At 35.2% G+C, this 23,062-nt stretch overlaps 1 protein-coding gene across 1 annotated transcript; it reads left to right on the top strand.

The window, feature by feature from the left end:
- Positions 1-342: 342 nt before the first annotated feature.
- On the top strand, positions 343-19,207 carry LOC6644099 (protein Wnt-6). The gene is made up of 4 exons (XM_002066876.4): positions 343-1,563; positions 14,956-15,176; positions 17,885-18,429; positions 18,496-19,207. The coding sequence occupies exons 1-4, from the start codon at positions 1,502-1,504 to the stop codon at positions 18,940-18,942; spliced, it is 1,275 nt and encodes a 424-aa protein (XP_002066912.3). The 5' UTR covers positions 343-1,501; the 3' UTR covers positions 18,943-19,207.
- Positions 19,208-23,062: the final 3,855 nt, after the last annotated feature.

Raw genomic sequence — 23,062 nt, 5'->3', positions numbered from 1 at the left:
CCACTGTTTTGCTATAGCCATGCACATTGAAACACATATCTAACCAGATACATTAGAAAATATCTCAAAAATCAACAAAAACACAAACAGAAAAAAAAAGAACGAGCAGCGCAGTCAACGACGCGTCGACGACAGCGACGACGACGACGACGACGAAGCAGCGCGCGCATGAGTGAAATAAATTTTCACGCTTCTAAACAGAGCGGCAGAGGCAGCAGCAGCACAAGAGACTACAGCAACTAAAACGACGCCAACGACGACGACGACGACGTCCATTCATACATAGAGTGAGCGATCTTTCAGCCGGGTCCGGCAACGGACGCAAAACTCAACACAGACGCTGATCAGAGTGCGGAGCACGAGAACGTAGAACTAACTCGTAGATACAAACGAATTTTATTTTCGCGACTTTTGGGAGGAAACGAAAAAAATCAACGTATTCCCCCGTACGAACGATCGATCAGAGCATTGCAAACTGTTGCGGGCAACGGTCAAGTCGAGTCAAGAGTGTGCCTGTTGTTGCTTCTGTACACCAACAGCAACAGCAACAACAAACAAAAAATTGTGTGTGTTTTTAGTGTGTGTGTGTTTGTGAGTGTGTGTTCCCACAAGATCTCCAAAATCCACAAAACAAAAAATTGAAAAACCTGGGAAAAACATTACCGCGATACTTTTACCACCATCCTCAGAAGGATGTTGGGGCCTTTAAATTAACACAAGATGCAAAAAATGAACAAAAAAAGGGCTACAAAAATCAAGCAAAGTGCATAAAATCCAAAACAAAATAAAAAAAAAAGAAGACACAACTTTAACGCAACTTTGAACGACTGGGAGCAGCAAGTTCTTCTTCTTCCCGGTGCTTTTGTTGTTGTTGTTGTTGTTTTTGATTAAAGGCGCGCGTTTAATTTCATTTTTTACGCTTCGTCTTTTTCTTGCGGGCCTTTTTGATTCGCTGTTCAACTTTTTCGGGTTCCCTCTTGTGTATTTTTTTTTCCTTTTAGTAGTTTTAAGTCCCTCCGTGTGTGTGTGTGTGTGTGAGTGACTCCTTTTGGACTGACTGGTTGGCTCCTTCTGGGACACTACACTTTGGGCTCAGTACGTCGTCAGCTTTCTCCGTGTGCGTATGTGCAAAAGTGATCGCAATGTGGTTCACATTGTCAACATTTGACCTCGTCATTCAGTACCAAGTCATTCAGTTGCGACCATTTAACTGTATTAACTTTCCCAGCTAAACAAAAACGCAACTCAAAATAAATCAGGGACAACAAAACAAAACAAAACAAAAAAAAAAAAACACCAACCAACTCATCACGCTTGATTAATTTGCATCTCCGATCTCACCTCTCTCTCTCTCTCCCCTTCACTGTTGCTCCCTTGTCCCCCAACGGGTTAACAACCAAACAACCAACCACTTAACAATTCCAAAGTGAAAGAAATCAAACTTGTGCCGGGTCACAAAAATTTGTATATTGCCGCTGCATTTGGCGCGGCTTGGAGCGATATGCGGTTATTCATGGTAATTGCAATTTTAATATTTGCAATGCCAATGACTGGATTCGGCTGGTGAGTGAGAACAATAACCACAACAAAAACAACAACAAACGACAGCTGATCGTTAAGAATCAAACAATCTATCTATGTCTGATCAAAGCAGAGCTCTAAAAGTCTAGAATTTGTGATTCTTAATAAACTTATATAAAAAATTTACTAAAAACTATTAATTTGACATTTTTGATTGAAAATAAGCAAATTTTTTTTTTAGATAAGTAGTTACTGAGATTGCCATATGAAGTACTTTATTTTCTACTAAATAATAGTCATGATGGAAAAAATGAATTGAAAACATTTAAAACTGATTAAGCAAGGGAAAATTGAGCTATATCTGACTATTTTACATAATGGATATAGTTATTTGCTCCGTTTATATATTATCTATCTAAATATCTTCCTATCTAGTGGTATATATAGTCATGATAAGACGATATTAACAGATCGATCTAGCTAATGATATATCTAACTACCTAATTAAGTGGTATATATAGTCATGATAAAAAAGATATTAACAGATTGATCTAGCCAAAAAGATATATCTTACTACCTGATTGTCAACTATGGATCCATTTAAATAGACTATTATATTATAATTACAATTACTATTAAGAAGAAATTAGCCAAATTTATTTATTAATTGATCAAATATTAAAAGAATTCACATGGGAGAAAAGTGAAGAATCCATATACAGTAGAGTCCAACTCATATATATAGTGACTCCGTTTATAACGTCCGTCCGGTTATAGCGACTAAAGTTCGATAAGTGATTGGTTGGTCCCAATACAAATTTATATAAAAATGGTCTCTAGTTAGTCGTCGGTCCCTTGAGCGTCGTTGTAACCGGATTCTACTGCATTCATTTTGTTAAGAAAAGTTCTTCGTTTGGGACACAAATCGTTGTGGAAAATAAATGTTTAAACAGTATTCGAGCTCTTTATATCCATAGATATTTGTTATTTGCAATCTATCTATGGATAATGGGCTAATATTCTACATGGCATGTAGGTTGAGATCTTGGGTCTTCGGGGACGAATCAGTAGTCCATCTCTGGTTTTAAAGGCAGGTCAAGAATATGCTAGCTGGTGTCAAGTCAGTATATGGCCATGAGTTTTCAGCCCGTACCTCTGGATCTTGGAGTATATAAGTATAAAGTTTTGAGAGGTCGAAAAATTGCATTCATATTTTAAGGGCTTTTGGACCAGAAAATGAAAATAATAACAAAACTGTCTCAGTTCTGGTCAATAAAAGGATTTTAAATTGTGAGTAAAGTGGCTCTAACTGACTGTCAATGAGTGTAAGGCAAAGCAGTTTATTTTGAGGACTCTTATATCGTTCAAAAAAGAAGCTCATAACAACAAATATCTTTAGTTATCTTCATTTGATGGGTTTGCCAACAAAATAAATTACATACCCTTTAAATTTTGTACCCTATTCTAGAAATTTTCAATTCCAATTCAATTTAATTTGTTGAGTTAATCAAATCGTTTCGTACCAATCTTCAAGATGCCATTTAAAGAAAAAAATTAGAAAATTAACCTTGAAAAATTTGTCCATAGAAGACTTTACTAGATTTTACATCAGACATTTCAATTTCGAATGCCAAGAATATGGCAGACCAGGTAGAATTGGTTGGCATCGTCATCTGTGTTTATGTCAAATCGCATCAATTTACGAGAGATTGGCGAAACGGTTTCCGGTTTTTTCTTTTTACAAAAAAATATACACACCAAAAAAAGAAAAATAGAGAAAAAAAGAAGAAAGATGTATGTACATACATATGTACATTATACAAGACTAGAGATGAGTCAAAAATCGGTTGCGAAAAATTTCTAAATGCAAATCAAACAGAGCCAATCGAGCGGCGAACGACATAGAGGAGAGACCTTCAAAATGTGACGTTTAATTTAGATTTAATTACATGGCACAAACGCTTTTTGTTTTTTTTTTTTGTTTTTTTGGGTGGAACATTTGTCGCTATTGCTGATGCTGCTGCTGCTGGCCGACCCCAAAAATAAATGGCCAAAACGGTAGCCAAAATAAATAAAAAGCGAAGACTGAAAACTGCAAGCTGAAAACTGAAAACTGCAAAAACTGAAGAAGATGCAGGATGACACTTTGAATTTATGCGCGAAATTACAGGCAAAAGCGACGAATAAAAATAAATAAACAGCAACACAACCGAGGAGGACAAACATCAAATAGAAATCATAGGGGCGGGTGAGAGGAGGACGAGCTAACGGACGGGGGCTGTGAAGGGGTCAGGAGGGCTGCATTGGCCATACATAAGTTATGCAGTTTGCCAAATTATTTGCCAGCAAAGTGGCATCAATGAAGGTACAAGAAAAAACAACACAAAACAAAACCAAAAAAAAAAAAAATGATCGCTGTCAACGGCAAAGAAAATGAAAATTTTTCAAAACATTTGTCAAATTTAAGATGGGGGGATGGTCAGTGTGGAGTGTGGGTGGGGAGGGGGCAAGGGCTGGGGGTGGGTGTGATTGTGGGCGTCGCGTGGCGTAGACTGCATGACGGTAATTTTCCTTTTTGGCTTTTGCTTTTCATTAATTTAATTTGAGTTGTGTGCAACTGGGCGAGGCAGCAGCAGCCACAGCAAGAAAGAGGCCACCTGCAACATGTGGAAAAGGGGCAGCAGCAGCATGGAGGGGACTGCGTAGGAAGTGCATCTAAATTCAATTGAAACTTTTCACAATAAATTAATTAAATCATTTAAAAGCTCAAGTTCAAATTGCTTTTGATGATGTCAAAAAAAAAACACACACACACACACAAAAAACAAAAATTGATGCGACTTTGCAACATTTTGTGCCATTTTCACGCTTCATCTGCCCCAAGAGTCTCAAGGGCAGACACACAGATTAGTGATGACAGCAAATGCGTATCTCGATGAGAGACATACCCTCTGACAGATCGATAAGGTTTTATCTAAAAGCATTTAATCTAGAACAAAAAGGTGTTAAAACTATTTTGATCATGGGACAACCTAATTTAAATTGGTTAGAAATTGCTTTGTTAAGGATACTAAATTCTTACATTTAGGCCAAGACTTAAATCATTTAACTGATCACTGATTGGCATAAATAAATTATAGACTATTTAAATAACATCTTAATTGGATAATAAGTCAAAAACAAAAACTTGATTTTGTCTTTATAAGTATCCAACAAAAAAAAGCAATACAAATCAAATATATTGATTTGCCCTGAACTCTGAAGTAATTATATAATTATATATTAGAAGCATAGCAAACAGGTGCAATAAATTGAATTGAAAAAAAATTGATAAGTTTAGCTGTTATACGTATCATATAATACTATAACATTTGGATCATATTCAGACAAATTTTCAATAGCAGAAAATATAAGAATAAATAATGGTACTCTGAAGAACTATTTGAAAAATAATATCAATTATTACTTCAAGAATTATTAGGGATATATATTTTTTATATTTGGCTTCTGAAAAATAACAAATATGTGACAAACTTAGTGATTTTGAAGGTATGTTTTAAAATATATATTTAAAATTTATAGCCAAAATTGTAAGGACATATCTAAATATCCAACCACAAATCAGATTCATGAATATATTTAGTTGAAATTTTAAAGGCATCCTTAAATACCCATCTAGAGTTCAGATTTATAGATATTTGTAGACTTATCTGGAAACAGCTGATCTAATTTTGATCAATTTTGACTTCAATAAAGGAAATATTACCTCGTCAAACAACGTACTCATTTTAAAACCTTTACCAAAAGCTAACAAAACTATAGCTATAAGATATTCAAAGAGAGATCTATCTAGAGTTCCATAATTTTTTTGAATTTTACAACACTAATTTATATAGGCGACCTCTTTCAAATGTGTTAAATAAGAAAGCACACTTTTCTCCGTTTAAAAACATAATATACTTTGTAAATATTAAATGAAAATGTCTGTCACTTATATTAAAGCTAACAAAGATTTGAATAATAATTGCAAAATGACTCGTTATTTTAACTAACTTCTATGTAAATGGGGATTCCCAATAGACAATGAAACTGTTCCCATTAGACTTTTGGGGATTCCCAATGGACAATTAAACTGTTCCCATTAGACTTTTCGTTTGAAATAAAATGATGAATCCAATTGTAAGTATTTAGCTGCTAGAATAATTTTCTGCTCACAAGTATATATATCACTCAATAGTCAGATCGATACATATATTATAGTTGCACATTTTAGCACCAATTGCAAATGTAATTTGCACAATGGCTGCATTTGCTCTCACTCACTCTCTCTCTCACTCTCTCTCTCTCTCTTTATGTGTTTCCCTATTTCTCGGTCTAGTCATCATTAAAATGCTCAATTAAATGCAACACTCATTGATTGAGAGATTGAGATCTATATGTATATAGGATGAATGGAAATTCCATTGGTCAAAGCAAAACCAATTACAGAGTCTGGAATTTAATTAAAAATAGCATTTGAAAAATGATTTGAAAAAATCGAGAATGAAAAAAAAAACTGCATAGATTGCGCAAAAACTTGCATAGAAATGCTCATAATTTATGATGATCTTTCATCTCATGATCTCATTTCCGTTTGTTGAGGGGGAAAGAAAATCACATATGACATTTACAATGTGATTTTTCTTTTAATGCTTTTCCTGTTGCAATTTTCAATTCATTCATTCATTGAAAATCATTTCCATTTTCATTCATTTTCTGTGCGCTTTTCATTTTTGATTTCTTTTTTTTTCTGTTTTTGGGTGAGCCCAGCATGGGGTGGGGTTTTAATGGGTTAAGTGGCAGACAGAGGGAGCAGGCCATAGAGGCAAAGATTGACCACTTAGTCTCAAGCTGTTTGGTCTCTCTAGGTGGTTACAACAACAACGAGAACTAGGGGAACGGGAATGGAAAATAGACCACACTATGTCAGTGGAGCAGCCACAACAGCGACTCATCTCATAGAGAGATAGATTTTTGGCACACTTTGCGATTATGATGAGATGTGTAGGTGGGAGGCGAAAAACCTCCTCTCCCTCCTTCAACCCAATCCAATCTAACATCATCATCATCATCGTCGTCGTCGTCGTCGTCATCGTCATCCTCATCCTCATCATATGGGGCCTAGCCACACGGTTAACAAGCAGACAACAAACTCGGCCAACTGCCAAAATTTAATGCAAATGAGTTGATTATGATGAAATCTAGTAGACAAGCAAGCAGGAAGAAGGCTGCTGCCCATTTGCAAGGGTACACAAATTTAGGGAAAGTTCATCCCATTGAAATAGTGTTTCATGTTCAAGTTTCTTGTTTTTCGTTCTTCGTTTTTTTAAAGCTCATTGCAATTTGTAAATTTTCTTAATTTATTGCCGCTGTCTGTCACTTTTTGACGACTTAAGATTTTCCCCAGACCATCAGAGCATCATTATCTTTGAAATCATAATTACCTTTGCCTAAAGTATAATTAAATCGCATGACGACAAAAAGATGACAACAATAAAAAGGCATAAACAAAAGTTGGGTCAAGTTGGAGGACATGATTTTCAAAAGCCCAGCGAAAAATGTTTAGAAAAACTAGAGAAATTTGGAAATAAGTGAGTTAATGTACTCAATCCCTTTATTTAAATATTACTTTTAGAAACATAGCAACCCGGGCTTTTCTATATTCGAAAAGAACTTTCTAAAGTGACCAACATTCAATACCCAAAAAAAGTTAAATAGTTCTAATGTAAATGTTTTGAAAACTCTACTCAAAAAGCTTTATTTTTAAAGAATTTTTCTTGAAAGCTGGTCTAATAGAATAGTTGATTACAAAAGTGTTACAGAAACTCAATACCCAACAAAAGAAAGATAGTTCTAAGGTAAAAGTTTTGAAAACTCAATACTCATCAAGAGCTGAGGTTTTATTTTTTACGAATTTTTCCGGAAAGTGTTTTGGTCTAATAAAAAAGTTGATTACAAAAATGTTACAAAGGGCAAAGAGATAAAGGAAACGAAATTTTTTAAAGCTATTTTTTAATTTTAATTTTTTTAAAATATGTTTTCAAAATTATTTGTAAAATGTGAATTCCCTTTTTGCAGAAATATCTAGCTATCAATTATGAAATACTATTTATATTATTATTATTTTTTTTAATCTCGGAATGAGATGCCTCAAGAGATGCCTTTACCATTACCATGACCATGTCAACATGGAATGAGAGAGGAGAAACGAGGAGGATGGGGGGTTTGGGTTGGTAGGTTTACGCCTATTTGAGCTATAATTAAGTTAAACGTTGTCGCCGAGATTGATGTGGCCTTTGTTCTAGGATTTAAAGTCATTGTCTTGTTAAACGAATGACATGGGACAAAGAAGAACAACAAAAAGAAAATTCATAGTAAATATTGCAGAATTATTAGCCTGGGAACATTCTTTTTGCAGGCTCAAAGAGCTGAAGTAAAGTATTTTTTCCTAGCTCTTCGTTTACTAATTGCCAGGTGACAAAAGACACAATAAAAAAGCAACAAAAAAAAAAATGGCAAAATAAAGGTGCCACAAAGTCAACGCCCACACACGAATTTGAGCAAAAAAAAAAGAAAAAAAAGCCGCACCCAAATCTGGCAAATGGCTCTAACTCATGTCAACACCTTTATTATATATATATATATATAGATTTCTGGTGGCTTTGCCTGCCGGTAGCAGAAGCTAATCAATTGTCAATGCAGCCGCCCACATCAAACGCCACCAGCTCGGAAACCAACTCCACCTCCATATGTCCCCATCTTTCTCATGCCATTTGCCAGTGCTGGAATCATTCGATTTGGGGACACTCAATCTTAAATTAGTTTTCTCAAAAATTATCAGTTTATTTTATAAATTTTAAATCGTTTAACTATTAAACATTGTACTCATGATTGAAAACAAACGGCAAACTTTAATTAACTGTAATTAAAATGCTTCAAAATGTGGTCTATTAAGGACTTTCTTAGTCTTAGAAATGGGAACTAGAATAAGTGAAAATGTATCAGCATACAAATTGGAAGTATTTGGCTGGAATATGTTTGTGTCTTTCTCAAGGTCAAGTTTTTTGTTTTACAGAAGCCCCATATCAGATTTGGCGCCTTGACAAAAACTAAATGATTTTGCCCCTGGTCTCTCTCTCCCTCTTTCGATGGGCTGTATGCCCAAAAGATCAACACTTGCGCTGAGGCATTTCTGTTGGACAAATATTTGTGCGAGTTAAATTGAAAAACTGACCAGCCACAACAGCACTTGACTTGCCACTGGCCAAGTCTTAGCATTCAAAGAGTCGAATTCAGAGTCAAAGTCGGTGTCGCAGTCACAGTCACAGTCAGAGAGTTGGAGAGAAGAGAAACGAAATGAAGGGTAAAGAATCAAAGTCGAGTCGGCATCGGACCTGGCCTGGTCATACATTCAACGCCTTGTCGATGCTTTGTTTAAATACTTTTGCCACTCGCATATGTTGACAAGTGGTTTAAGTCGTTGATTTGTTTACACTAAAAACCATGAAATGAACAGCGGACAAGGAAACGGTGATACATGCAGCAAGGTGACAGGCAAGAAGAGAGAACCTGGCTAACAGGCAACAGCCAACTCAAGAAAATGAGTCAATCAAATGACAGGGACATTGCCCATATATTTACATAGAATCACACAGAGTGAAATGAGAGAAATGACAGAGAAAGAAAGGAAGAAGCAAGTGGGTTATAAGTAAGGCAAATGTGGTAAGATCAATCAAACAGATATGAAAATACTCTGCAAAAGTAAAACAAATTGATTTTTTATCTAGCTTTTGTAGTAAAAATTACTTTTAAATTCATTCGTTTGTTAATGTGGTCATCTGGATCTTTTTTGAGTCACTTAAGTTAATAGTTTTGACTAAACTCTAGATTCAAATTCAGTGAAATTGTAAGGTGAAAGTAAATCAATTAGATGATAACTAATTTAGAAAGACTAGACTATAACTTAAAAGCGATTCTAAATGTAAAACTTGGTTGACTGAAAAAAAATAAGCGATAGATAAATGTAGAACTAGTCTGGTTTCTAGTTTCTGGTTTCTGATCGTGATCTCCTTCGGGATCCCAAGCCTCAATCGTCCTTCTATGATCCTTCCTGAGTTTCTTTCCTTATTCCCAATATAAACATAGTCAACTTAAATCAATAATATTATAATTATTAATCATTATAGCAATTTAGATAATAATTTGACTTAATTAGAAGAACAACCTTGAAGTTAAACTTCATCTGAGATGCTTGGTTGCACTTTTATATCGGACACAAGTTTTGGTATATCTAACCGGGTGGCTTATGGGAAATTTCAACCACTTGTCAGTAGTTTCAGTTTCATTTTCGGTTTTCATGGCTCCCACCGAATGCCAAACACCGAATGATCAAAGCAGAAACCAAAAAACAAAAACAAAAAAAGCAATCACAGAAAATCCATTGAGGCCTATAACAACGACGACACCCAAACACCACACACACACACACTCACACACATCAAGGTACACACACACACACACACTGAGAGTTGTGTGTGAAAGCAAAATAAAGATACGTTTTGGCTGTGACTTGGTCTGACTTTAGACTGGGTGCCAGTGCCACAGAGTGCCAGTGCCAGTGCCCAGTGTGCTTGGGACTCTCCACACTGAAGTTGTTTAAATCTTTTCAAGTTTGCCGCCAGCTGCCTTCAACTTCAGAAAAAAAAACAACAACAACGAAAACGCAACGAAACCAAAAAGTGTCGAACGTTGGCACAACTTCGTCTCTCTGACTCTTGGCTATTTTCCGCTTAACCAAAAACCTGGGGCAACTTGTGTGGTGGCTCCTCTTTGGCTCTCTCTTTCTCTCTCTGTCTTTCTCTTCATCTGTGAATATGTGTATCTATGTATCTCCCTCGTCTCGCTCTGTTTTGTATGTGTGTATCTACGCTTGAAAGGTGTTTGAGTTCTTTAGATCTCTCCAGTCATCATCAGCCTCCAAGACGACGACGTCATCAGCAGCAACAGCAACAGCAACAGATCCAGATTCCGATATGAAGATGAAGTTGATCATTTTTCGCTGTGTGAACTTCAATTGTTTCGATTCAGTTTGTTTCGTTTGGAGTTAATATTTTTGTTAGTACTTGAGCAGATCATCTTCATCTTCATGTTCGTCTTCATCATCATCATCATCGTCATCTTTTTCTCTATGTGCATGCATTGCGTGCGTTCGCTCTATTTGTTATTTTATTTTGATTTTGTGGCTATTAAGTTGTCATAATCTCTTGGCCAGGAGATCGAGTGTGCAGACAAAAATCTACCCAGGTGGTAGCCTGGTCAAGTAGTAACGAAACAACAGAAAGAAATAATACAAAATTGGGGGCACATATTCATCAACTGAAGTGCCACAGAGTCCAAGAAATGAGGACACCAAAAATCAAAAAAAAAAAAAAAAAGGAGAGATATAAAAAATAGCAGCAAATTAGATATTTCATCAGAAAATTGATATTTCAAAGCCATAGTTTTATTTAACAGGAATGCCATAGCTATTGCTTAGTTTAAATAAACAAAAGCATTTTAGACATCAAATTGTAAACAAGCTAATTCAGTACTTACTGAGGCTATAAAAGTGTTTTTTTTTTTTCTTCTTGACTCTTATCCACTTTCGATAAAGTCAATAAATAAGTTAACAGGCAACAGAAAGCACTTTCGACTTTTTGAAATTTAGGTAACCTAGATCTTAGAGTCGGCAAATTTCATTAGTCGACAGTGAAATATTTGGACTATGTAGGAAGAGAGACAATCTAAAGTTTTTGAGAGACATTGCAGGATATTTAATGTTATTTTGTGAAAGAAAACGAAAAAGAGATACAGATAAATGGATGGAAAGCTAGATATGCAAATAGAAAGATAGCTAAATAGATAGAGATAAGACTCATTCATGGGCGAAGAGTTGAAAAACGTTTGACCCTGTCGAAGTTTTTATACCCTTGCAAATTGCAAAAAAAACTTTTCTTTTATACAAAAAGTTACATTTTCACCAAAGAGTTATCAACAAACTTAAGCCAAATTAATATAATTTTATGGTTTGCTTTACTATTGATTTACTATTTCTTTGAAAACTGTATGATTTAGTCAACCTATCTTGATAAAACATGACACAATTCTGAATGAGTCCAAAAAAGTGTTTGATATAAATTTATGATACTCGAATCTTGCATTTAAGCCAACTCGAGAACAATCTTCAAGAAGATTATAGCAAAAGCTGCGCAGGTTGTCTGTATAGCTATTTCAAGACCAACCACCAAGTTCTATCATCGCCAGACTTTGCCGAAGAACTCCAAAATTGCAATGGCCATACGAAATCTTCAACGCTAAAACTAGTTGAGAATTGTAACTAAATGAAAAAAGATTAGCCAAGCCTACAATACCAAAGTCTACCTTTTTGAACATGCCCTTAGGAGCTATCAAAACTAGTGTAAGAGATTCGCCCTTGATTCTATACATGGTATATTCTACCATATAGAAAAATGTTCGTTTAGGAAAAACAATAGGTTAATAGGTTATTAAAAAACAAAATTATTGATAAAAGTTCATATTTTCTACCGATCGTTCCCATGTGAAGTACATCATTTGGTATATAATTTTTTAGTGTTTTAAAGATAGTAAAAATAGCAAAGTTATTAATCTAAGTCTTTTAACTAATCGTTTCTTCGCACACAATATAATATGGTTGTAAGGTTTAATCCAAGGTATACATAATGTCTAAAGAAATTTAATCTTAGCCTAGCTTCAATGGTCTAGGCAAAGTTTGCATTGATCCAGACAGACAAATTCTGAACTAGTCTTGTACCATTTTTAATAGGAACAAATCTAAAGCTACTCTGAACTAGAAGCGTCAAAATTGCGTAATCAGTTAAAAGTAATAGTCACATTAAAAAAAGGGAAAAATTCATTTTACCCGTGAAATCACAAGTAACATTTATTGGCAAACAATGACATGTTCAACTGTCTGCAAATGGTTTTAAGGGGTTTGGCCATTGTCCAAATAGGTCTTCTTATCAGCAAACCTCATTGCGACCTCTTTGTCATCAGACGATGAATAACAACAGTTTTTTTTGTTTACTTTTATTTTTCACTGATTTTTTGCGGTATTTTCTGTCGGATTTTGCAAGTGAGTCAGTTGCTTCAGCTAAAAATAACAAAAGAAAATCAACACATGAAAATGCCTTGAACTAAACTAAATAGGGACTGCGTGTGTGAGTGGGTGGTGGGGGTTGCTAAAGCTGGACAAACTGTTTCCATCGACCGCACATCAATCACTTTGTCTAGCCACCCGTTCAGTTCAGTTCAGTTCAGTCCAGTCCAGAGGCATCACCAGCAGGCCCTATTAAAATTTCCTAAACATAAACTTACTAAACTTAAGTCGGCGCAAAGTTCACGAATGAGTGTAAAAAAAAGTAAATTTCACGCGAATGTGAAAAACCAAGAGAGTGACCGAGTGAGAGCGATAAAGATCTTAAGAGAGTGAGAGAGAAAAACAATTGAGCTATTAAAAAGTCATAAATCTGAAATGGAAAAACATAAATCTCAGGCCGAAAAGGCGCATAGCAGCAAAACGATTTTCAATATATGTATATCGTACACTCAGTAGCTGCTGCACCCACATTTTCCCTCTCCTCTGGGCATGAGTATATGAGTGTGTGTGTGTGTGTTTGTATTGCGGTAATTATTAATTTTCCACCTAAATTACGAAAAAACAAAAACAAAAAAATTTTAACGCTGCAGTTGATCGAGAAAATTGCACAAAACAAAAGTGGGAGTGTTGTTTAAGCAAAAAAACAAAACAAAAACACAAACAATAATTGCTAGGTCAATATATCGACTACGGAATACCTATCATCAAGTCGGAAGTCCAAAGAAATATTTTCAATATTTAAAAGCAGCTTATAAAGGAGTATAAACTGGCAGTATTATCAATAAACATGTTTAATTTTTCATCACTTGGGGAGTTGTGTATGAGTCAAGATCTTAAAACTTTGTAATAATCGTCAATCTCAAAAGAAACGAACACTTAAGGTCCTAAGTTTAAATGTGAATTTATCAATACAGAGACGTTTAATCGGACGTAGTTCCTAAGTTTATACTTTTTTGGACCTTACTCAAACACATTTTTATTTTTTGTGTCCTTTTTAAAACAACCTCTTCGTGGTTTCTGGTGGGTTGTGAGATTAAATTTAATTGAATTGAATCTAGATTAATCTCAGATTATTAGAATTTACATCATAACATTCTTGATATTCGTTTTATACATGCTTAGAAACAAAACTTAGTCGACTTCAAAGGAAATAGGTAGGACTCAATGTTTTTGAGCCAAAAAGTGAACCATAAGAAGAAACCATTTAGATTTATGCCATTTGAATTCTCTACTGACACGAGGTAACAAAAATATAATAATTTTTCAATAATAAACACAACTCATTCACTCACTCACTCAAGATATTCATTGCGTATACGCCGCATATGACGGCAAAAATGAATCAAAAGAACAAAAAAAAAGTTGGCAAAAAAGAAATGTAGTTCATACTTTTTGCAATTCTAAATGCCTCCTGTGTTTGTCTTACAAATTGTCTAAGCAAATAAACGAGGCTTTGGCAGAATCTTCAATCAAACAACGGACTCTACATACGAACACTTTTCTTCCAGGCTTCCACTCTTAGCCAGTCGAAAAATCTAAATAAATAAATAAATAAATAAAAAACTATTTTTAATGAACTTGTGTGTGCGAGAAATGATATTCTATACATCGAGTTGAGGCTAATAATGTTGTGGCTGGGTTTGTGTCTGCCTCTGCTGGCGCCATCATAGATTATAATCTTAATCTTTGCATAAATGACTAAATTTTTGCATTTCTATTTTCGAACGAATTATGTATTAAATAATCTTTGATAATCGAATACAAAATTAGCTATATGTATTATGTATGGTTAATTCGTCTAGACTATTGACCATCATATTTATAGGTAAAGGAAATCTTCTTTCTTTATCTGATTTAAACAAAAAGAGGTATCCTATTTGGTGGGAAACTGTTATCGATTAAAATCGAAATCATAATCGATTGATATCGAGATTCCTGTGAAATAAACTCGTGTAAATCGTATCCTTTAAAACTTTTGTATTTTGTTATTCAGATCCTTGACGATAAATTGCAAAGATCATTATCGATTTAAAGTAATTACCAAGTTGTATATCGATTACAATTTCATCAATGAGCCAGCAAATGCTTATCGATTTAATATAGATTTCAATAGTGCTTCAAAAATTCTAATCTAATTGACTATTGTGTTTAAGGGATTATTGAAAATATGCACTTTATTTTCCAATTTCTATATCTTCTCTTTCTCTATCCTTTTCTAGGGCCGAGGGTACAAACATCCTACTCGATCCAAATCTAATGTGCAAAAAGACTCGTCGTCTACGTGGCAAATTGGCCGAAATCTGTCGACACGATTCGGCTTTGCTCAAAGAGATCATCAATGGCATTAATCTGGGTTTCCGCGAATGTGAATTTCAATTTCGTAATCGCCGTTGGAACTGCACTGTTTTGCGTAAAAGCATGAGGAAAATTTTAATGCGCGGTAAGTAGTCAAGTATACATACATATGTACATATATGAACGATCATAAAAGACACACTGGACACACTGGACACACTGGACACACTGGCAACTAACTTCACATTCACTAGATACTAAGTTCAAAAAGCTAAATAAACGACACTGTCAACACTTTTCGTATAGTGAAGAGTCAGATTGAGTCAGAGGAGTCACGACCATGACCAGGTGAAGAGGCATCTGTCTGCCTAATTACAACTCATCGTGGACAAGTGGGGGACGAAATGGAACGCAATGGAACGTAGTCTTGGTTGTCGTCGTGATCTTCGTCGTTGTCGACGTCGTCGTCGACGGCTCTTTGCAGTTTCAGCTTGTCAGTTGGCAGGCGACCGCATCATCCATCAAGTTGCATAATAAAAATGTTGCGCCTGGCCAGTGCCAAAGCCAGTGTAGAGCCTGATGAATAGCGCCTGAAATGAGCCTACAAAGCTGTCAATTTTAATAAATTATTGCCCGAAAATGCCACGAGAGGGGGAATCCAGAAGAAGAGTTTCCTTTTGCCTGCACTTAATGACAACAATGCGCAAACAAAACACATACCAAATTATGGTGCAATAAATTCCTTTAAGAAAAAAACAGAAAAGAAGAGCTTGACTCTAGAGATTTCGTTCCAAAAGAGGAATTAAAAACCGCACCCTGTCAAAATGTCAAACCAGAACCACTCCACTTGGATTTCTGGGTTTTGGGGTTCTGTCAGTCCATCTCTACCAATATGTAAATTGAAGAACTTACTCAGCGATTACAAGTGCAATTCTGATTTCGTTTTCATTATAAAACACACACGCACATACATATACACACACTCAAACACACTCACATACAGAGAGAATGTAAAAACGTGACTCTGTTTGATTTGCATAGAGCAACAGCAACAGCAGCTCGACCAGATTGTTGATTGCCAATCGAACATGATAATAAATCATTTTGTCGCCTTTGCTGACAAATTGAAATCAATCAGGCGCTAATCGCCTGAACTTGGCTTGAATGGGTGAATGGGTTAATCGATTGTTAATAGGGGCTGCTGATGAGCTGCTTTTTATGCAAACTGTATTAGCGGTAATAATCGATAATCTGAAATTACTTTAACTACGTTAAACGATTCAATCAATTCGAAATAGTTACCCATGTTAATATATTTGTTAGGTTTTACTTTTTGTTATGAAACTGATTCAAAATGACATAATAAACTTTTATTCATAAGGTTTTGACAGAGCAATAAAAATTGTTATTTATTTATTTTACTTTATTTTCTTTATTACATTAGATATCTTTTAAAACAAAGGACCTACTAGGAAAACTAAGAGTACTAATACTGCACCTAAGGCGGTATTCCACTCTACAAATTGTTAAAAATAAAATTGGTTAAAATTTTTTTTAGAATTGGTCCTTAAAGTTGTGTAAAAATTAAATTACAATTTATTCGAATTCGCTTAGTTGAATTTCAAAATTTTCCTAAATCATAGAAGCTGTTTTGGTCTCTGAAGAGTTGCTGTATATAGTTTCTCTTATGGTTAGTTTTAGAAGACCCAAGACCTATGCTAAGTCTCTATGTAAACTAAAAAACCAGAAAGAGGCAATCTTGGGCAATGCCGAAGTTTATATACCCTTTTAGTGTGAGTCGCCTTCCAAATATTTTTGTACATTATACGATTATAAGAAATTTCTCACCAAGCCTAATTTGACTTTGCTATATTTCTACTGAGATATTAGACTTTCCGATCGCTGGTTTCTATGGCAGCTACATGTTTATTATAGTACCGCTTCAGCGAATGATCAAACTTGACCTTAATTAGATAATACAAGGCATTAATACCGAGTATTATTTCAGTAGCTTTCTATCTACACATGGCTATATTGACTCGTCCATTTTACTCTGATTAAGAATGAGGGAAACGTCTTCTACATTGCGTTTGAAACTTTTGACTAAATAAAATAATTAAAATTAATTAGTGTAAGTCAACAGATGACATGGTTAGATTGACCAATATATAAACATAGATTATATAGAGTCGACAACAATTCCTTTTGCCTTTTTAAAGCACTATTTTACTTCATGGGTTCATAGAAATTTTAATTTGAACCATTATATACTACATTATTTTTTGAAAATTTAGCTTATTTTTTAAATACATAATTCAAAGGGGAAACAATTGATCTCGTATTTCACTTAAATCAAAAAAGTCGCCAAAATCATTTAGTACTGTAAAAAGGGCATCAAAGGCGAGACATGAACAAAAATATAAATATTTGCACTATCTTGTCGTCAGTTTTTGGTTGATACGTTGAAGGGTTAATATCCAATATACTCTATCTAATCTGAGAAAAATAATAAGAATGGGGACATGAATTTTAAAAGTTATGGCTATATTTTACAAACATTCCCCTTCCAAAATTTTGGCTTGTCAAAAAATGTTTAAAGACATCGTCAAAATTATTATTACACTGTTTTTCTTAGTTGTGCAATACCTTTAAAATCCTGTAGATATTATTTTATTATCGAATTTTATTAATTTAAAAGGGACATTTCTTAAGTTAAACATTTGTTTTGCCAAAATCTTTCTACACATTCTAACCATCTATTTTAACAACTTAATTAAAAACAATATCTATTAATAATTTTACAACAAACAACTTTAATTTATTTGTAAACAAATTCTTTAATATATTCTCAAGATTCGCGTGAAACGGGGTTTGTCAATGCCATCACGGCAGCTGGGGTTACCTATGCAGTTACAAAGGCCTGTACGACGGGTCAATTGGTGGAATGTTCGTGTGACAAATCTCATATGCGACGCAATGGAGGTCAACCCCAGATGGTGAATGCGGCAACTGCTGAGGCAGCTCTGGAACGGCAGCAACAGGCTGCTTTGCTGCGTCAACAGCACCAACATTTGCCCTTGCAGCAGCAACAGCAGCAGCAGCAACAGCAACACCTACAACAGCTGCAACAACAACAGCAGCAACAATTGGTTGGCAATGTGACATTTGAATCAAATGCAACTATGAAACCCGGAAGAAATGGAAGACGTGGTGGCAAACGTCGCAAATTTTGGGATAACATCAAATTTCCTCAAGGTGAATGGGAATGGGGTGGATGCAGTGATAACGTTAACTTTGGTCTACGTCATTCGAGAGCCTTTCTGGACGCCAAGCAGCGACAACGCAGAAGTGATCTGGGGACACTGGTGAAGCTGCACAACAACAATGCTGGAAGATTGGTGAGTCAGAGAATCAGAAGTTTCTTCTAAAGTTTCCTCCTAACATATTTAGTTCTCTTTGGTTAGGCAATACGCGATGCCATGCGGTTGGAGTGCAAATGCCATGGTCTATCCGGATCGTGTACGGTGAAAACATGTTGGCTAAAGATACCTCCCTTCCGAGAGGTCTCTGCCCGACTCTTGGAGCGTTACGATAATGCTCGGAAGGTGACGCTACGCAACGATGGCAACAGTTTTATGCCAGAAATCCCGCACACAAAACCGGCAAATAAATACCAATTGGTCTATGCCGACGATTCACCTGATTTCTGTTCGCCCAACGCCAAAACAGGTGCCTTGGGCACACAAGATCGAGAGTGCACCGATACCAGTTGCGAACAGCTGTGCTGTGGACGTGGCTATAAGCATCGAGTGGTAGCCGAATGGACCAATTGCAATTGTGTCTTCAAATGGTGCTGTGAGGTGACATGTGAGAAATGCCTGGAGCATCGCGAAGTCAACACTTGTCTGTAGACTCTAAGGAAACTATAATTGATAGAGAAGTTTTTGAAAAAGCTTTCCATTTCGCGTGATAGAAAAAGAAAAACCCACACACAAACACAAACCTTTTCGCTGCAGTCCAATTAAGTATTAAACTAACCGTTAAAGAGGAGTAGAGAGTTAATAGGAGAAGTATGTAGGCTTTAGGCCCTTAACTAATTAGTTGTAAATACAATTTGTAAATAGTTGTAATAAAACATACATTTAGAGACAGAGAGCAAAAATCAAAAAAACAACAAAAATCTAGTTCTAATTGCTTTTCAAATTTCAGCTAGAACTCATCGAAACGACAATAATTTGTTGTCTAACATTTGAAATACAATAACAAATAATCTACATAAAAACATTTAAACACACAATTTAATGAAGACAAAATATCGATTGAGAAACAAGTTCACCTGGAATATAAATTTTCTCATAAATTAACACAATTTGATTTGTTTAGAGTGATAAAAATCTACACAGAAATTTGCTTAAACAGCAGCACAAAACATCGTATAAAAGCCAAATGAATGAATGGAAAATTGATTTGCATTCAACAGCAAAAAAAAAAATAAAAATAAATAAAACCTTTCGATCGACATCGATATCTCGAGACAATGGAAATGACGTTGAATAAATTAACTTGAAATCAATTTGATGTCTGACTAAATGCAGGTAATTAAAGTAGTATAATCGCATCAACATCATCATGACTACGATTTTATGGCAACAGAGAGGAAAGAGAGAGAAAAAAGATATCATTGAGATAATGATACAAACTATATAGTATACCATACCAACAAAATTTATTGTGCCAAAGGTTGATGACAAACGATTTCAGCTCTAAATGTGATTGACATTAGTCATCGGAAATCAAGTACACAAAAACGGAAGTTTGGAAATTGGCTCAAGCTTAATATCATAAATGCATTCTACAGTTCGAATCTAAAACGTTTCTGTTTCATTATCGTAAGTGTTATATAAATATTGCTGAGAGAAAATTTATATTTAACCTTACCCTTTTCTTTCTCATGTTCCCGGTGAACAATTAAACAATTCATTTATCTTAATTTGTCTGCAATTTCTGAGAGAGCAACACACACAGCTGTCTCTGGGTCTGAGGCTGAGACTGAGACTGAGTTGCTGGCATTGTGTGATCTTTTAAAAAAGGAAAGGGAACAAAAATTTGAAATTAATTGCTGTCTGCTCCTTTGACTCCTTTTCGGGCCAGACTTTTCGTTCCGCGTGCATTTCGATTTCTGCTGTGTCATAATCTTCACACCCGCAAAGGATCTTCTTGGCCTCCATCATCATTATCATCATCATGATCATCATAATCTTCATCTACAGATATATGTATATATGTTGCGGTCGTTGGTTTCTTTTCTCTCTCTCTCTCTCTCTCTCTCTCTCTCACTCTCTTATTTTCAGGGTGATGATCTTTTGGCCATAATCTTTTAATAATTTAAGCCAATTCGACGTAAACCGTTAAGAGGAGGCAGTCAGGCCAAGGCGTTTCCCATCTTCATCTTTGCGCTGTGTTAATATTTGCTCATGTTGAAACGAACGAAGGATGAGGCTAAGGCCAAAAGATGAAGATGGAACCTTCGTCTGTGTTGGACTGTGTGGCAAACCCTAATTACCGCATTAAGGTGTCAAAATGATGAGCATCTCTTTGTCTGGTCTACAGCAACAATGTGGCTAAATTTAATGAATATGTCAAGTAGTCAAAGTCAGCAGCAGCAGCAGCAGCCACCACCTCACAGCGGATCGCTCAGTGTCCAGTGATAAATTTGCCTTACTTCATTTTTATCTTTTTCGTTTTTTTTTTCCTTTTTGTTTTTTAGAACTGTGGGAAGTTATGCTCATGAGTTCGTCATGACTTTCTAGGCAAAGTTTAGAAAAGTATTCCTTGAGGCAACGAAAGTTTATATATTATGTTAATTTAGTTAGTATATTGCAGCAAACGTATTCTGTAATTTGTAGTAAATAAATAACATTTTGTCCAAAACTTATTAGTATTTGAACATTTACTTTTGAGATAACCACTTTTCGGGGATTTACCTGTTTTTAGATGCTGCCCATTTGAAAATATTGAATGCAAAGTTTATGCTCTTTTTAAAGAGAATATTTTGAGTAAGTTTTATGTTCAGAATATATAATTAAATGTTTAGTTCAACTAATTGGTCCAAAACTAATCTAGCTCAAAGAGATTGGTACGGTTCTTTTGACGTTTGGTATATTTGTTAAATCTTCTTGTAACTTGGGGACTAACAACAAGTTTGAAATATTTCTGCTTAGTCTAGTACTTACTCTAAATCCTGGGTATGTACTTACTCACTTATTTTTGGGTTGGTCTGTCATTTCTTTAACGACAAATTCTAATAGGAAATTGGCAAGAGCATGGAAGCACATCCCCAAGATTTGTAGAATACTTCAGTTGCTGAGTGCTCCATGTTGAACAGGACATTTGCGTTGCGTTCTACTTACACTGAATTTAAAGGAAACTTTTTATTGGTTGAATTTTACAGTTTTACATAGCTACGAATTCAAACTGTTTGTTAAGACGATTATAGAATAAACCTATAGAGGTTCTGTGTGATTTTGAGTTGATCGTCATATGATGTCTTAAAATTTTACATAGATTTTCCATCAAATAAAGCACGCAAATTATAAACAAATTCAAGAACGTCAAGAAACCCCTTTTAAAATTTTTTTCAGCCAAAATCCTTATTTTTAATCAGTTAAAATTGAGGTTCATGGAAAAAAGAGAAAAGGCATCAAATTCACAATCATGTAAGATCAAATAAGTGTTAAGCAAGTTTGTGTAAAACGACAATACTATCTTGCTATTCACAAAAGTGTTGGTAAATAAGAAAAAAAAAAGTTTTCCATGTTTCAAACGCTTTTTATGTAACTCAATTAAACAACACACTAAATCGGGCAGACATGACAATTTCTATATATGTATGTATACCTTATGGGGTCGGAAACGTCTTATTCGGTGCAAACATCTAACCAATTTTAGAAAACTCTCTGTAAGGGTATAATAATAAAAATGTTCTTTTTAATCCAATCGTTTTTATTTAAACAATGAGAGATGGTTCGGAAAAGGTGTTTTCTTACAATAAAACTGGTAAAATATCAATTGTGGTTCTTTTTGCATAGGAATACACGTTAACATCAAACGCGTTATGAGTTTATAATCCTTAGCTAGGTCCAAGAATTGGTGAATCAATTGGTTATTTAACAAAAAAAGGAGTCAATCTAGGAGTTACTTTGGTTTCATAGCATAGGTATGTAAGTAAAACTTAAAAATTAAATCTGTTTAACCAAAAATAAATGGAATAAACTTGAAAAATGCACAACTAATTCATCTGCTTAACATTTGTCTTGAAATGGAGAGAAACATCTCAGAGAGAAAGAGAGACTCCAATATCTGAGAAAGGCGATAAGATAATGCTTTTTATACACAACGGCAGCTCCACCGGCACCACCAGCACCACCACCACCACCAACAACTAATTAACAATCGCATTCATTTTATTTATCGTACAAATGCAAACCACCGCTTGACTTCCAAAACTGTATCTGCATGCATTTATAAGCCTTTTCTCAGATGGTTTTCTGTATTTTGTTTTTGGGATTGTTGTGTGTGTGTGTGTTTTTTTTTAGGTTGCTACACTTGACTGAACAAAATGTATTTTCTGTTTTGGGCCCTGGTCTTGGGCTTGGGATCAGGCTCGCGTATCGTATCGTATCGAAGTTGAATTTCTTCTTCTTACTCACAGATAGAGAGACAGAGAGAGAGAGAGAGTGAGATTCCAGTGGCTTTATCTGGGCAGCGTTAATGAGATTTGCTTGTATCTGAAGCCATTCGGTAGATGCATATCAGTGGATTTCAATTAATTGTGGCGACGCTTATTAGTCATCCATCTAATGAACAAAAAAAAAAGAGAACAGGCGCCTCTTGCCTAGAAAGAGAGACGGACATTGACCTCCATTCGGATGCATTAAGCTGACCTTGATGGTGGGCAATGGGAATAAATTGGTTACCACTTTCAGGTGGCGCCATCTATGAAACAAAATGCATAAACCAACATACAGAAAC

This window comes from Drosophila willistoni, assembly GCF_018902025.1.
Source record: "Drosophila willistoni isolate 14030-0811.24 chromosome 2R unlocalized genomic scaffold, UCI_dwil_1.1 Seg167, whole genome shotgun sequence".
In the NCBI taxonomy this organism is placed as follows: Eukaryota; Metazoa; Arthropoda; class Insecta; order Diptera; family Drosophilidae; genus Drosophila; species Drosophila willistoni.
This window is presented reverse-complemented; position numbering and strand designations above follow the sequence as displayed.

Coding starts and splice junctions, on each gene's coding strand:
- LOC6644099 (XM_002066876.4), top strand. CDS start 1,502: ATGCGGTTATTCATGGTAATTGCAATTTTAATATTTGCAATGCCAATG. Junction 15,177..17,884: donor GAGGAAAATTTTAATGCGCG/GTAAGTAGTCAA, acceptor TATATTCTCAAG/ATTCGCGTGAAACGGGGTTT. Junction 18,430..18,495: donor ACAACAATGCTGGAAGATTG/GTGAGTCAGAGA, acceptor CTCTTTGGTTAG/GCAATACGCGATGCCATGCG.